General features: G+C 46.4%; 1 protein-coding gene and 1 long non-coding RNA gene across 2 annotated transcripts; one reads left to right on the forward strand and one right to left on the reverse strand.

Moving 5' to 3' along the window:
• The first annotated feature begins 740 nt into the window (after positions 1–740).
• Positions 741–12,123, forward strand: heg1 (heart development protein with EGF-like domains 1). Its single transcript, XM_076039731.1, has 14 exons — positions 741–1,246; positions 4,119–5,448; positions 6,003–6,556; positions 7,623–7,736; positions 7,823–7,945; positions 8,025–8,128; positions 8,223–8,278; positions 8,384–8,544; positions 9,132–9,266; positions 9,515–9,557; positions 9,680–9,717; positions 9,833–9,920; positions 10,068–10,245; positions 10,421–12,123. The coding sequence occupies exons 1-14, from the start codon at positions 979–981 to the stop codon at positions 10,562–10,564; spliced, it is 3,336 nt and encodes a 1,111-aa protein (XP_075895846.1). The 5' UTR covers positions 741–978; the 3' UTR covers positions 10,565–12,123.
• On the reverse strand, positions 1,838–3,113 carry LOC142897414 (uncharacterized). The gene is made up of 2 exons (XR_012928453.1): positions 2,921–3,113; positions 1,838–2,532 (listed from the first exon to the last, which is right to left on the reverse strand). It is a non-coding gene; the product is annotated as an uncharacterized LOC142897414 (long non-coding RNA).
• Positions 12,124–14,866: the final 2,743 nt, after the last annotated feature.

Consider the following 14,866-nt stretch of genomic DNA (forward strand, 5'->3'; position numbering starts at 1 on the left):
TGATGTTGGGGTTGGTGTTAATTGACCTTTTGATTTGGAGTATGGTTATGATTAAGGAGTCTGCGTTTCACTATGAAAACGTGGCAGACAACCAAAGTGCACACAGAGTGAACTTGGTACATCATAGAGTTCAAACGAAAATCGATTGCGCTGTCTTACAAAACCACATCCTCTTTGTTGCAACAGAAACACACAACCCAATTTTCTGTATAAACCACTCTTAAAATGAAAATTGGATTGGCATAAATTGTGAGGTGGAGCTGTTGGTCTTGTGTCAAACAGTTGAGTGTCAGGGAATGGAACCGGGTATGACCAGCTTACCACGTGTATACATGTGTTTTTGGGGAAAGACCCAGTAGTTTTGGTTTCACTACTGATTTATTTAAAAATGAAAGTATTGGAAGGGTTCTGTCACGCACAATTAGCTAGTTTTCAAGACTACTAATGACAAATATAGGTAATGAAAGTCGATGCATTTCTCGTGATTGAGAAAGGTCCATACGAAAGTACCCACTGTGACGTCACTAAGGGCTGGGTTTTCGTCTCTTCTGGCGGAAGGAGAAGAGAAACGTTCAATTTGTCTTACTGTTGACAAAACACCTGAAGGCAACAAGGGGACCCTTCTGGGACGGCCATTGTGTGTGTGTGTGTGTGTGTGTGTGTGTGTGTGTGTGTGTGTGTGTGTGTGTGTGTGTGTGTGTGTGTGGCAGCGGCAGCGGCAGTGGGAGGAGGAGCACCGCCGGCCTCCCCCTCCTCCGCTGCGTGATAACAGGCTGCCGCCTCCGCTCTGTTATCTTCGTTCCACGCCGTCCGTCCGAGTAGCGGACCTCCTCCGGACCTGCCTCGGGATTTATCTAATTCTTATAAAACTAACCCCAAAAAGCCGAAGCACTCCTCTCATGGTGTCCTCGGGAGACTCCCCGACCTGTATTCGACTTCACGGCAACTTTCGGCGACCTTGTTGGGGTCCGGGGAATCATGGAAACGCGGTTTTTCAAGCTGGTTCTGTCCCTGTCGGTGCTCTTGGTGGCTCTGCCCGGGCACCTCGGGGCAGGGACCCCGGCGAACAACGGCACGGAGCCGTTTACGGCGGGAATCAATCATTCGACCCCCGCAGACGAGCTCGTCGACGTGGGACGCAACGCAAGCTCGACTTCGTACTCCAGCGAGAGTTTATCACCGTCTCAGAGGAACACGCTGCTGTCGTTGTCCGCTGAGACGCACACCGCCGCTGCTGGAAGTCTGGGTAAGTGGAGCCACCGGTCGGAGCAAGTGCAACACTTGGTTCGCCACCATTATTCCTTCGGGGGGCGGGAGAGTGTCTTGAGTCTTGAGAGCGAAAGACGCGGTCGTTTTCGTTTTTTAATATTTTATTCTTTGGCTTATTGGATATATCCATAATTAAAATAGATGTGTGAAGTTTAACTGTAGTGATTTATGGTTTCTAGAACTGTTCGTTCAATGTTTGCCCCTTTGTGTAGACATGAGGTCATATCGTTTTCCAATTCGACAGTTTTGTACACTAATAGTTGTATTTGCTTTTTTTTTTTTTTTTTTTTTTTTTTTTTTTTACACAAGGCATAACAATTTTTATCCAACTATTTGCTGGATTTAATATGTCAAAAAGCCAGTTTTCCTTGATAGAAAATTCGATGTAAATTGCTGTAGTCAATTTTAGTTTTAATTCCTAAGTATATTAAATATATAAAACTGAATATTTTAGGTTGAAAGCAGCAATTTTATGTAAAATGTAAAGATTTGCCAATTATATCAAATACATAAAAAAAAATTGTGTTAAATTTAATGTTCTCATACATCACTGCAGACATCCCGCAAAGACATGAACATTCCAGCTTTAATTTGCTCGTTTAGACTGGAATAGTAGTTCTCAAATTAAAGTACTGTGAAGACATTAGAGCAGGATGCTGATGCTTTTTCGATATCTTTGACACACTTATCAAGCCACGAGATTCAATTACAAATGTATGACTATGTGGAAGTCTCCCATGCTCTTGAGTCAAGGTACTTCTATCATTTGTTCGGGGCGGGGGGTGGGTTCATCTTTTCTATTGTGATAAATAAAAAAAACAGAAAGAAAGAAAAACACACCAAAGCACCCTTCTCTGAATTTTACATGGCCAAATGTGCACAAGTGCATCACATGCTTGAAAGAACCCACCAACAAACGCGCTAACAGCTGCGAAAAAGGAGAGATAAACAGCGGGAGGAATCTGGGAGTGTTGGCCACTTGTCGTAACCGCCACACTCCTCTCAGTTTGTTTACCCCGGGGCGGACATACGGAGAGTGAAACGATGAGAGAAGCACAAGCAGAGGAAGTGCGAGCGTGGCCCACTTATGCCCACACTGTCTCAGCGGACGGCCTGTTCCGCTGTTGAACTCTCCCCTCTCGTTGGTTTTGGCTGGTAGTGGCTGTAGCGCTGCGTTGGCTCTCAGGATGTTGTCCAGCGCCAACGCTCATCCTCAGCGGCACTCTTGGTGTCCCAGTTCGTGGGCTCCTGGAGGTTTGCCAGCTGACCAAGTGTCAGAGGACACAGCATCACGAATGTCCAGTGAATTTGCTTCTTGTCTTTGCATTTCTTCTGAGCCTCTGTGATGATCTGTGGTGTAAAAACTCAGAAAGATGGATTTTTTTTGTCTGTAAAATGTGATGTAAAGGCTCTATGGTAGTCGTCGTAGGTAGAACCAACACATAAGCTATCTTGCTTTGATTCAAAGATTTCCATATCTCCAGTCTGATCCTCCATCTTGCAAAGCTCCAGTATTGAGCATTTCTCACCTGGTCTACAGCGTTACCTTTTCAGTTATGTAGGAAGCAGGAAGAAACTGCACCTGCACTTTATTTTAATTCACATAGAGTTCAGTCGAGGTTCAAAACACCGCAGCACGGCACAGTCATACCTGTTTTCCGCCTCCAGCAACAGCAGTAAACAATCCGATTCATCTGCTCTGAGCGTGGTAGAAACACGATCAGTCCAGTCATCTTCCTCCTTCCACGTTTTCTCTTCAAGCTCTTCGTCAGATCTCTCTCCTGTCACACATCTTTACGTCTCAACAACATTGACCAGCTTGTGCACCACTGACAGCGTTATCCCGCCGTGCTCACTCAGCGTTAGGAAGGAAACGGCTGATACTCATCAGGGACATTCGCCCCCATATTTAGGAACTCGTGCCTTTGTTAGAGGAGGCCAGGCCGGACTCCAATTGTTCTCCACCCAAAATCATTGTCTTCACTCCAGGCAGCGGCGCTTTTGTGACCACATCTTTCACCTTCCTCCGCGCTAGACACAGCAGAGCCAGCACCCTCTTGTGGCTCGACCCAAGTTGAAGCTGTGCAAATAATGAAAACATTGAAGGTCGAGTTGTTCGCTTTCCCTGGGTGAATGCATTTGTATCTTGTGCGCTGTTTGAAGCTGGCAACGTCTGGCAGCAAGGTTCTCATTATCTGACTAAAAGTCTACTATGACTCGAATTACAGTTTTATGTTCTTTATGAAATAACACTGTAACAATTTTCAGCCAGTGGATTCCTTTTAAATGTTACACATCAAGCCCCTAACAAAGTAGAAACATTTTTAAAATCTATTCATAAGAATGCTACTTTTTTTCTAAATGACTGTGCTACATTTATGCCCATCCTTCACTGTTGCTTTTGCCATATTAAAAACGTTCCATTGACCAAAGCTGCATGTTCTGTGGACATTGGATCAGGAAACATAAGTGACCCGGTGCCATCCTCTCGCTACTTTGACATCAGAGGATCCCGCGGAATGCAGAGAAGAAGCAGGGGAGGAAAAAACAATGTTTGTTGGCAGTGAAGCTGAGTTAGTAGAAGCCAGACGAAGCTGGACTTTAGTGTGTCAAACAACCTTTTAGTGATGTGTATGTAAATATATAAGTACTTGATTTAAGAAAAAAAAAAAAACAGAAAACCTTTTTTTACTCGTTAGAGCTGTGCAGGACTTTCAGACTTTCAATCTGAAACTTTTGCAATTTTCAATTTTGTAACAAGACGTTTTTTCTCAGAACTAAAATTTTCACGAACAAAAGCAACAGTCAAGTGTCATACTAAACATATACCATTTTCATTGACCCTGCAGACAGTAAACAGACAGAAACCTTCACTGAAACCAGTCGTCTGTCCACCGGGCCTCTGGCCTCCACCCATGTCGTGGCTACAACTGAGGCGAGCAGCAGCAGCAGCAGCAGCAGGAACTGGAGGGACAATTATAGCACAGGGCAGACGTCAGACTCCTCCCCCGCTGTGTCCTGGGAGGCCAGTTCCTGGATGTCCAGAGAGAAGGCCACACCGCCCCAGGAGAGTCCGGACACCACCCACCCAGACGAAGAAGTCTCCTCCTCATCTTCCTTGTTTTCCTCTTCCTCCTCCTCATCCTCGTCCTCGTCCTCCTCCTTCTCCTCCTCATCTTCCTCCTCTTCCTCTTCCTCTTCCTCCTCCTCCTCATCCTCGTCCTCCTCCTTCTCCTCCTCATCCTCGTCCTCTTCCTCTTCCTCTTCCTCCTCCTCCTCCTCCTCCTCATCCTCGTCCTCCTCCGTCTCCTCATCCTCGTCGGCCTCCTTCTCCCCCTCCTCATCCTCATCCTCGTCCTCGTCCTTGTCCTCGTCCTCGTCCTCGTCCTCGTCCTCCTCCTTCTCCTCCTCCTCCTCCTCGTCCTCGTCCTCCTCCCACACTGCCGCCGACACCAACGGCACCTTCACTTTCACCACCATCAGCCGGGCCGGGGAGAGAACCCTGCTGTCTGTCACCTCCTCTGCCGACAACAGCACGTCCCCCGCCTTCACAGAAGACTCCAACTCCCATCAGCCCCGCTCCACCTGGGACGTATCATCCATGGCCACCAAGACCGAGGACTACACCCGCAGGACCGACGTGGGCGAGACGACAGACCAGCACATGAGTCGCCCGTTCGGCGGCTCGAGTTCTCTCGGCTCTGGAGGAACTCAGAGTTTAACCGAGGAACCCAACGCCACACAGCGCCGGCACCTCTCCACCTCGCAGGGAACATCGTCCGACTCGACGCCGTCTCTCGGAGCGACGCAGCCCAGCACCGACCTGCCGGTGCAGGTGTCGGTTTCGTCCGCCCCGCCAATCATCTCGCCCACTGGTGGTTCCACCGCCGGCGTCTCCGGGACGCCCGAGCAGAGGTCCAGCTCTGGCGGTGAAACGTCCACCGAGGCCTCTACGGGAGTTCACGGCTTCAGCACTCAGAACCAGCAGGGCACTGAAGTGGTTTCGTACCAGACCAGTGAGCAGAGCACCGGTTTGGTTCTGACCACTGGACCTCCGCTGGTCAGCAGCACCTCAGCCGAACTGGACAGCTGGAGAACCCTGACAGCCACGGCAGAGGTGACAGAGGTCACCACCGCCGCCGCCACCACCACCAGCACACCTGTTACTGTCACACACAGGTACCTGCTTATTCAGTGATGTACAGTTTTTGAATGACGTTGTGATAACCATAATTGAAATAACTGCATTATTTGTATTTAAATGTATTTTACCTGTTGGCCAAAGAGGGAAATTTTAGTTTTACTCATTCAATTTTCCAATTACTCTGTAGATTTTGAGAGAGAAAAAAGTAGCCTGATGTTTACAGCCTCCTGTTAAAACATTGACTTTTAACTTTCTGCCAAAACGAATGCTTTGTTGAACCCTCCTACGGCAGGAGACAAAACCTAAAGTGGCCATCAGGGGGTCTCAGTGGGCAGAATGAACACCTGGTTGTTTGAGCTGCTGTAGCTAACCTAGTTGAAGTCTATGTGCCCATTGTGACATCAGCAGGGGCAGCATTTCTAGAACTACGCAATTCAGTATGCACTTTCTGCAAAGTGTAGCAAGCAAAAGACAAAACGGATGCCTTCTGTGCATTTTTCATGGTAGAGTACTATTTAATTCAGCTGCATGTTCTGCATTTCTCCTCACCTTGCTGTGAGCTGACTCATTTTTTTTTTTTATGTAACAGACGTTATGTAACAGAGGAAGACACAGTCGGAGCCTCCACCCCTGCCAGCACCGGCGCCCCTACCGCCACCCCGACCACAACCGCACCGGCCACGCCCACTCCAGCTGCGACTTCGCCCTCTGTTCTGAGCAGCGCGGCCAGCACCGCCGCTTCACCGTCACCCACCGAAGCCACCACCACTACTACCACCACCACCACCACCACCACCACCACCGCGCTGCACACGGCCCCTCCCTCCACAGCCTCCGACTGGGCCCCGCGGCCGTCCGTGGCGACGCAGCCCACCACGCCGTCCAGCCGTCTCCAGCTGTCCACCGCCGGGACGGACGCCACCACAAAGCCGAGCACCCTGCGGACAAGTACGGGCACCCTGGAAGTCACCACGATCCCTAAACTACACACCACCTCCAGCTTTGCGCAGAGCAGCCCGGGCCAGAGCACGCAGGCTGTGCTGACCACCAGGAAAGAGGCGGACAGGGGGACCACGGAGCCGGCGGCGGTGACGACATCGGCCGCTGCCGTCAAGTCCACCGAGGCACCGGCACCACCGCTCAGTGAGTACCTCACATCCACTGGACTTGAGGTGGAGTTTGATGTCACACAGGGCGAGAAGGGTTTTCTGAACTTTACGTCCTGCAGCATTGCGTTTGTTTTGTGCAGCCTAAGAGCGGTTTACACCTGCTGCTGTTTTGAAGTCTTTTATTCCCTCTTGATGTGAAGTTGAAGTTAATTAGAAAAGTTAAAATCATGCGGAATAAAGTCAAAGTACACTGTTTACTGTTTGCAAAACCTCTTGAGAACAAACCAGCAAAAAACTAAGAGTAGACGGCAAACAGAATGTCGACAAGAGATGGAGGGTAAACTGGAGGGCGAAGCGCCATCCAGGATTTATAGCCGGGTGTGGCCGACTTTCCCAGTGGTAAAATGGCAACACAAAGTGCAGTTTTCCTCTTTAACTGTCTGTCTTGGAAATGAAGGACTGATCTGATGTTCTGGAGGGAATTTAGCATGAACTTTCAGTTTGCTGTATGGTGTTTAGGAAAAGCCGGATCTTCTGTTCAGTCCTCAGGTTTTTTTCTTTCGATATACTGAATGAATAAGAAAAGGAAGATTAGTGCTGACATACTAATTGATCAACTGTTTATTTTTCAACATTTTAATTTCATACCCAACTACAAACTGAAGTCAAATGCCTTGCACCGCACTTTGGTTCAGATTTTAAATTTGCAAAGTGAATAAATAGCACCACTAAACTGGAGTGACATATTTAGGAAATAATCCGTGGCTTATTAATGCATAAATATGGATCCAGGTGAAGTCTGACTCTGAGCGTTCACAGCTGCAGCTCTTCTTATCTTCACGGTGTGTTCGCAGAATATTTTTGGGGTGGATTTAAAGACTCATAAAAATGCTGAAGAGCCCTTCTCACATACTCTTCGATCAAAGGAGGAGCCTCCCCAATCATTTATACTACAAATTATGCACGTGTGCAATTTATTCTGTGCTCTGTTTTTCATTAAAAGTACAGAACAAAGAAAAAGGAATTTCGTGGAAAGCATCGCAAGATTGATGAGATGTTTTAGGTTGCAAATAATCCAGTTTTCAATTAAAATCCTGCAGGAAACCCCTGCGCTTCGAACCCGTGCATGAACGGTGGGATGTGTGTCAGCAGCCAGGGCCATCGGTTCACCTGCTACTGTCAGCAGTCTTGGACGGGACCCACCTGCAGCCAGGGTGAGCTTCTGCTGCTCCTCTGCTCGTCCTGAATCGGTCAGAGGCGGCGACTCTTTATAACGCATCGCACTTTCCCACACGTGCAGACGTGGACGAGTGCCACAGCAGCCCCTGCCCCGTGGGATCCCGGTGTGTGAACACACGAGGCTCCTTCAGCTGCGAGTGTCCGCTGGGCTTTGACCTGGAGGACGGACGCACCTGCACCAGAGGTGACGCCTCCCGACAAGAAGCATTTTTGATTGTTGCTCCTGCACTTCACTCATTGTGTTTTTCTTTCCGGCTCTGTAGCAAAAACTTTTCTGGGAGTCTTCAGCGTGAACAGGCAGCCTCATGACCCAGTGCTCTTTAAAAGCCACACCGTGCATGAGATCCAGAGAGAGCTCATTCATCTGGTAAAGAGGAGAACGCACCGACACGTCCCCTGGTATCTCAGTTTGTCTTTTGTCCATTCAATCTGTCAACACTGACTTCCTGTCTGCACCTCAGCTGAACGCCTCGCTCTCAGTCCTTCAAGGTTACAGCCGCTCCATGCTGAGTAGAAAGTAAGTCTGCACTTTTTGTTTTTTCTTTATCATCTTGTACTGGGATGGTTGCGCCAAGATGATGCATTGTGGGTGTTCTGACCCTTTTTTTTTTTTCCTGCACAGAGAAGAGGACGGGGTCCGTATCTCAGCCGTCAACATGTTTTTTGTCTCCGCCGACGTGACGAGCGCCGAGGTCTACAACAGCATTCAGATGTCCCTCAGCAACTGCAGCTCGTCGTTGGCCCACTGCCGCGTGGTCCTGCAGCACAAGATGACCTATCACAGTCAGTGTCACCACCTGCTATTTTAATGATCTGTTTCTGTCGCTGATCATTTTTTAAACTCAGTTGAGTCTAAAAACATCTGAATACTGTCAGACGTTTAAAGCTGCAGAAGGCACAGCCACTAGAGGGTGCACTTGATCTATAAATAGGGCAATTTTCAAACATTTGAACTCTAATAAATCCTATTCCTTCAATAGGCAAAAGTGCAACGACTGCACTTTATTTGCACTTTACGTGTACTTACAGTAGCTGAGTTTCCATTCCCCCTGGAATTATGCAAAAGCTAAATATCGCAATAAAAAACTGGTAATGGAAACACCTAGACTTCAAAAAGACTCTCAAATATGGAAACGCAGCTAGTGAGACCACAGCTGAGCAGCAGTGGCCCAAGCATAATCCCCACAATGCTTCACCGCAGTGAAGCCACTCAAGTTGTTGTTGTTATTGTCAAAATGTCACTGAATCAGACATGTCAAGATGTCTCTGAAAGATTCTCATCAGAAAGATGTGTCAAGGACGCAATTGTTGTAATTTTATGACGGGGCATCATTTAATAGCAGCGCCAACATGGGAAAATGTCTTTTCAGTGGAGAGCCTGTGTGCGGCTCAGAAGACCCAGTGTAATCCGGAGCGCTCCACCTGCTCCGACAGCAGCGGCACGGCACGCTGTCAGTGTTTCCAGGGATACTACAAACACAACCAGGACGACCAGTCCTGCTTAGGTGGGTGCTCACGAGCACTTTGACACACGAGGTGCGCTGATTTTTATAGATTCGCACAGCAAGCAGGTGTGCTGATGATCAGTGATAAAAAATTAAAAAAAAAAATCAATTGTGCACACCGTAATGAATGACACTTTAGCCAAGGTCGTCCACTTTCTGTCTGTCTGACTTTGTTTTTTTTTCTTAAGTTGATGTTTCCCACTTGTTTATTAATCATTTTGCTTTGTTCTGTTTTTTGTTTTCCTCAGAATGTGGAGATGGTTATAAATTGGAAAACGGCACATGTGTTCCGTAAGTTATATTTAAAAACGATGATTTCTTTTCTCTTTTGTTAAAATATGTTTCAACATAAAAGATTTAGGGCAAAAAAAAAATACATTTTCTCACTGTAGATTTTCGTTGCTTCCTTTCAGGTGCATGTTTGGGTTTGGAGGGTTCAACTGTGGAAACTGTAAGCAATTCATAATTTGCTCTTTCTTTCTAACATTCAATTTGGATTTGATTTCAGTTTAAAGTTTGCCATTCTGGTAAGAAATGTGTTGTTTTGTTTTGTTTTCTCCCTATAGTTTACAAGCTAATCGCAGTGGTCGTATCACCTGCGGGGGGCGCACTGCTCCTCATCCTCATCATCGCTTTAATCGTCACCTGTCGAAAGTAAGACATCTCTCTGAGTCTGTCAGTTCTGCCACGGCCGTTAAAACAAGTGCAATATTAGATTTAAAACACAACGATCCGTCTGACAGAAGCTGCCAGAAATTAAACTGATATCAAACCCCCCCCCGCCACCCCCCTTCACGACAGGAAAGACAAGAACGATATCAACAAGATCATCTTCAAGAGCGGAGACATGCAGATGTCCCCGTACGCAGATTTCCCCAAAAGTAACCGTATATCCATGGAGTGGGGGAGGGAGACCATCGAGATGCAGGAGAACGGCAGCACCAAGAACCTGCTGCAGATGACTGACATCTACTACTCTGTAAGAGAGCATCCAGCTTTTGTTCATTCACTCATGTATTTTCCTCCTCCTTAGCTCGTTGTTGTAGCTCTTAAGCCGTCAAGGATTTTCATTTCGCGCTCTCTCTCTCTCTCTCTCTCTCTCTCTCTCTCTCTCTCTCTCTCTCTCTCTCTCTCTCTCTCTCTCTGTCCCTCAGCCTGCGTTACGGAACTCGGACCTGGACAGAAACGGACTGTACCCCTTCACGGGCCTGCCGGGGTCTCGCCACTCCTGCATCTACCCTGCGCAGTGGAACCCTTCCTTCACCAGCGACGACTCGCGGAGGAGAGACTATTTCTAACAGCTCCGCCTTAACTAAGAAAAAACAAAAATCACACACGGGGACACCTGGTATCTCCTGCACTGACGGCTCCTGTTGGTTGCTCCGGGGGGGGGGGGGTTCTGTCACAGAGACTATGCTAATATATGTGAGTTACACTGATTTATTTGAAGTGCAAACATAGATGTGTGTGTGTGTGTGTGTTTGTGTGTGGGTGTGTTGGTGGCTCAACAGTGGACCCTTTTGCAAGTAAAATCCTATCTGAAGAGTGTTCTTAGACGGATGTTTTTGCATGTCACAGCTCATTTCCTTTGACACGGATCAGCGCGTGGGGGCGCCGCCACGCCGATCGCAACTCAAAGTGTTTTTTCTTGTCTCCGCCGGCAGCGGCCGGTTGTCGCTGACGCCGCCGTGCGACGCGGTCACGGTTCGCAGATTGCTCCGAGCGCGCTCTGGCCTGTCGCTGTGCGGCGATAAACGTCGGTCGTAGATGCCAGTCGTGCTGTTTCACATGTGCCTGGTGCACAGTTCAAATGACGGACTGTTACACACACACACACACAGTCATTAGGTGGAGCGTCTGTGTTTGAAACAGCTGATAGACAAACACATGCAGAGGTAACTGCACCCTAAAAAGATCAAAAGTAAAACACAAGATAAAAAAAAAAAAAAAAGGCCAATCAGATATATTGATGACCAGCTGAGGCAGCCTGATGCCTCCCTCATCCCAAAGGATCCTGATTGGTCTGGTTATATTGCATTATGCTGTAAACACACTAAATGCAATGTTGTCAAGATTTAATGACTCAAAACAGAACTCTTACATCCATGGGAAATTATGGAAAAAAATAGTTGTTTTTTTTTGTTTTTTTTGTTAACTGCATTGTGTCCCAAACAGTATTTCTTTCCTGTTCATTACTTCCACATTTCTGTTGCCCTCTGTTGTTCACTCTGTAAGCAAACTTGCCAAAATCGTCACATATACATAGCCTGTGTCCATTCTTTTATTTATGGCTGTCTCATAAGAGCGTCAACCAAACTGTCACGTTCAGTTTAGTTTACATGTTATACAACATTCCAATCTGGAACTGAGGTCGTATGAATGAGGTTTGCTTACCAAAAGTGTTTTTATAAAAAACAGTCTTTAAACTCTTTTTTAACAAAAAAATCATAATAAAAGCCAACAAACCATGGAATTGTGCATCCGCACTGACAGAAACTGGTGAACCGGTGGTGCATGTGGAGTGTGTGTGTGTGTGTGTGTGTGTGTGTGTGTGTGTGTGTGTGTGTGTGTGTGTGTGTGTGTGTGTGTGCGTGTGTGCGTGTGTGCGTGTGTGTGTGTCGGTCTTGCTGTGTGTGCATGCATGCATGGCAGTCATTGATTGTACGCCCAAAGGATTATAACTGTGTTTTAGGAGTGTCTGAATGTAAAGAGACTAAAGATGTATCCTATTTAGTCTGCCGTTTTCTGACATGGAGTATTATTTTATGAGAATGCTGTCTACCTTTCTTCATACCATCTGTTGGTTCTGGCGTTTTAGTCAGACGTGTCCTATTTAAATAAAAATATTTGCACATTACTTTGTCTCGGGCTCTTTAAATATCCCTGTTGTATTGTTGAAGCATTTTGTCTAAATTAGCTAGTGGAACTTTCTCATGCCAGTGAACAGGCATTACATGGACTGGACATTTCCTCTCAGAACACCTCATCCATTTCCTGTGACATCTAAAGTACTTTGAATAGTGCTGGTTTTACCCATAATTTTTCCATGTTTTTTTTTTCTCTTCATTTTCCAACTCCAGAGATGCAAAACTGTGGCCCTCATTTGTAAGACAAAGACATTCTGTGCATTTCCTCCTATGTGGAAATCTTGGACATTTAAATTTTAAATGGTCCGTTTCAGCTCAGTCTTCCTATATAGGAAGATGTGCAGCCACTGTCGAGGCAAGTTGCCACTTTATTTGGATGCTCTCGGACACGTCATCAGTGCTGCTGAATGTTAGCGCTTTTTTCAGTGTAAATGTTCAAATTAATATTAACATTTTTGTTTGAGACGTCATTGATCTTTGAACAGGTATGAGACCTTTCATACAGAACCTTTGAATCCTGTGTAGTATGTTGGGAAATGAGACAAAGTGAATAGTTTCTGTTTCCCATTTTTGCTGGGGATTTTGCTTGTAGCTCAGCGACCTCGTTATGGGACTCTCCTTACTTTTGTGGTTATTCTTGTTTACATATTGGCTCTCTGTTTGTGACTGCTTACCTCCTGTCTCATTGTTGCCAATAGAGCCCTGTAGAATCGAAGGGACAAATCCCACACAGGCATAACTGTCTTTTTAGTAGAACATTTTTGTTTTGTTTTTTTAATTCGGAAAACCAAACATGGCTCGTCAGTGGGTGGATCTTGAGGAGCGGACTTTCCTGGTCATCAACTTCCCCTTGGTGTCCCTCGGCCTCGCGGCCAACGTCTTCTATCTGTTCTGCCTGTGCTCTCCGCTGAGCGACAGAGCAAAGCTCAAGCAGCCTTTGAAGATCCTGCTGGAATTCCTCATCTGGACCTGCATTGTTTTCCTCTTCTTCTTTTTCTGCATGTACATGGCGATGAAGCATGGCAAGAGTCAGCTGGTACACTTTGTGTTGTGGAGCCTCGTGCTGTGCAATGTGCACAGCAGCATGATGACCTCGGTTTGGCTGAGCGTCTACTACTACATCCACATTGTTCCTTTGCAGAGAGCTTTTTTCTTGTGGGTGAAGAAGAACATCAAGCTGGTCATCTACACGGGTCTTATTTACCAGGTGGTACTTATTCATGTTTTTGGCGCTGCAGATTGTGTCAATACACTCGTTAATTATTCCACTTCCACCTGCAATGGCACGCTGCTGCAGTGTGAGCTTCACCTCCTCTCCACCACTGCTGGCTTTTACATCATGAAGCTACACATCATGGGCTGCCTTGTTATAATGACGGTTTCTAACTTCTCCATGTTCAACTACCTGAGGAGCCACATGAAAAAGGTAGCACAGGGCAACGTCCTCACACAGAAGACGGCAAGTCAGTTGAGAACCGCCAACGCCGCCGTCTTTCAGGGGGTCATCTACTTCACCTATTGCATTTTCTACTTCTTCACTTCCTTCACGTTCACATTTTCCCCCAGTTACATTATCGGCACCTGGATTTCGCTCACATTCACCACGCTCTACATTTTTGGCACCACAATCAATCTGGGCATCGGTCAGACTTTATTCAGGGAGAGGGTTGCCGGCGTCTGGAGGGCACTCGCAGTGCATTGTAGTGTTGACACACCAGCAAACGATTAAGACTTCAATTATTGTTGTCCAAAAATGGAAGAGACTCCGTCTGTTTACCGTCTATCTTTCCAGCACCGTGAAGGTTTTCTTTTCTTCTTTAAAATTGTAGTTTCAAAATCACTTAAATGATCTATTGACTTGCAATGGGAAGAATGGTATTGAAACCTGATTACCTGCCTGGTACCCAGTCATGAGGAGCCTGTACTGCAACAGCTTTGCAAAGCAACATCAACACCTCTGGGTCACTTCTGTGTCAATTGAAGTTGTGCAGTCCTCAAAATTACAAGTCAATGAATCATTGAAAAAAAAAAAATCCATATATGTTAACGTAGAAAAAATATTGTTAAAGTACTGTTTCAACCTTGTGGATGTTCATGTTGTAAAAATGTTCAGTGTAAAATTTGTATATTCCAAATTTGCATGGGATGCAAATATCATGGGGTTGCCACATTGCTCAGCAGAATTTGTGTATAAAGGCACTTTCAGGGGAAAACAACACCTTGACGGCAACAACTAAAGAAATGAGGAGAGAGGAAAACGGACCAGGCTGCAGCTGAATCAGTGATCCAATGGGGAAAAGAGAAAAGTACCGGAGCACCACTTCTGCAGCGTAATCGGAGTCAATAACAAGAATGGCTCTTATGACCCTTATCCTGATCAATGCGGCTATTGGAGTTTTCACCACGTTGGTCAATTCCCTTTTCATCTTTTGCTTTATTTGTCCTGTTCAAGGAGAACAGACCAAACAGCCTCTGATGCTCCTGCTGGGGACGTTGGTTAGCTGCACCACCTTTTTTGAGACATCACTTCTTTTACAACTATTGGCTTTTCAGATATTCAGAGACATTTGGATGCAATTAATTTCATACGTTATGTTCATCTTGTCTTTGTCTACGAGCACCACCTCCTGCGTGTGGCTTACCTTCTTCTGCAACACCCAGATTGTGCCTGCAAAGAGAGTCGTCTCCATCTGGATCAAGAAGAACATCAAACTCATCATCTACTCAATATGG

This window comes from Nelusetta ayraudi, unplaced genomic scaffold (genome assembly GCF_046127955.1).
Source record: "Nelusetta ayraudi isolate G7.1 ecotype Tasmania unplaced genomic scaffold, CSIRO-AGI_Nayr_v1 ptg000060l, whole genome shotgun sequence".
NCBI classification, from domain to species: domain Eukaryota; kingdom Metazoa; phylum Chordata; class Actinopteri; order Tetraodontiformes; family Monacanthidae; genus Nelusetta; species Nelusetta ayraudi.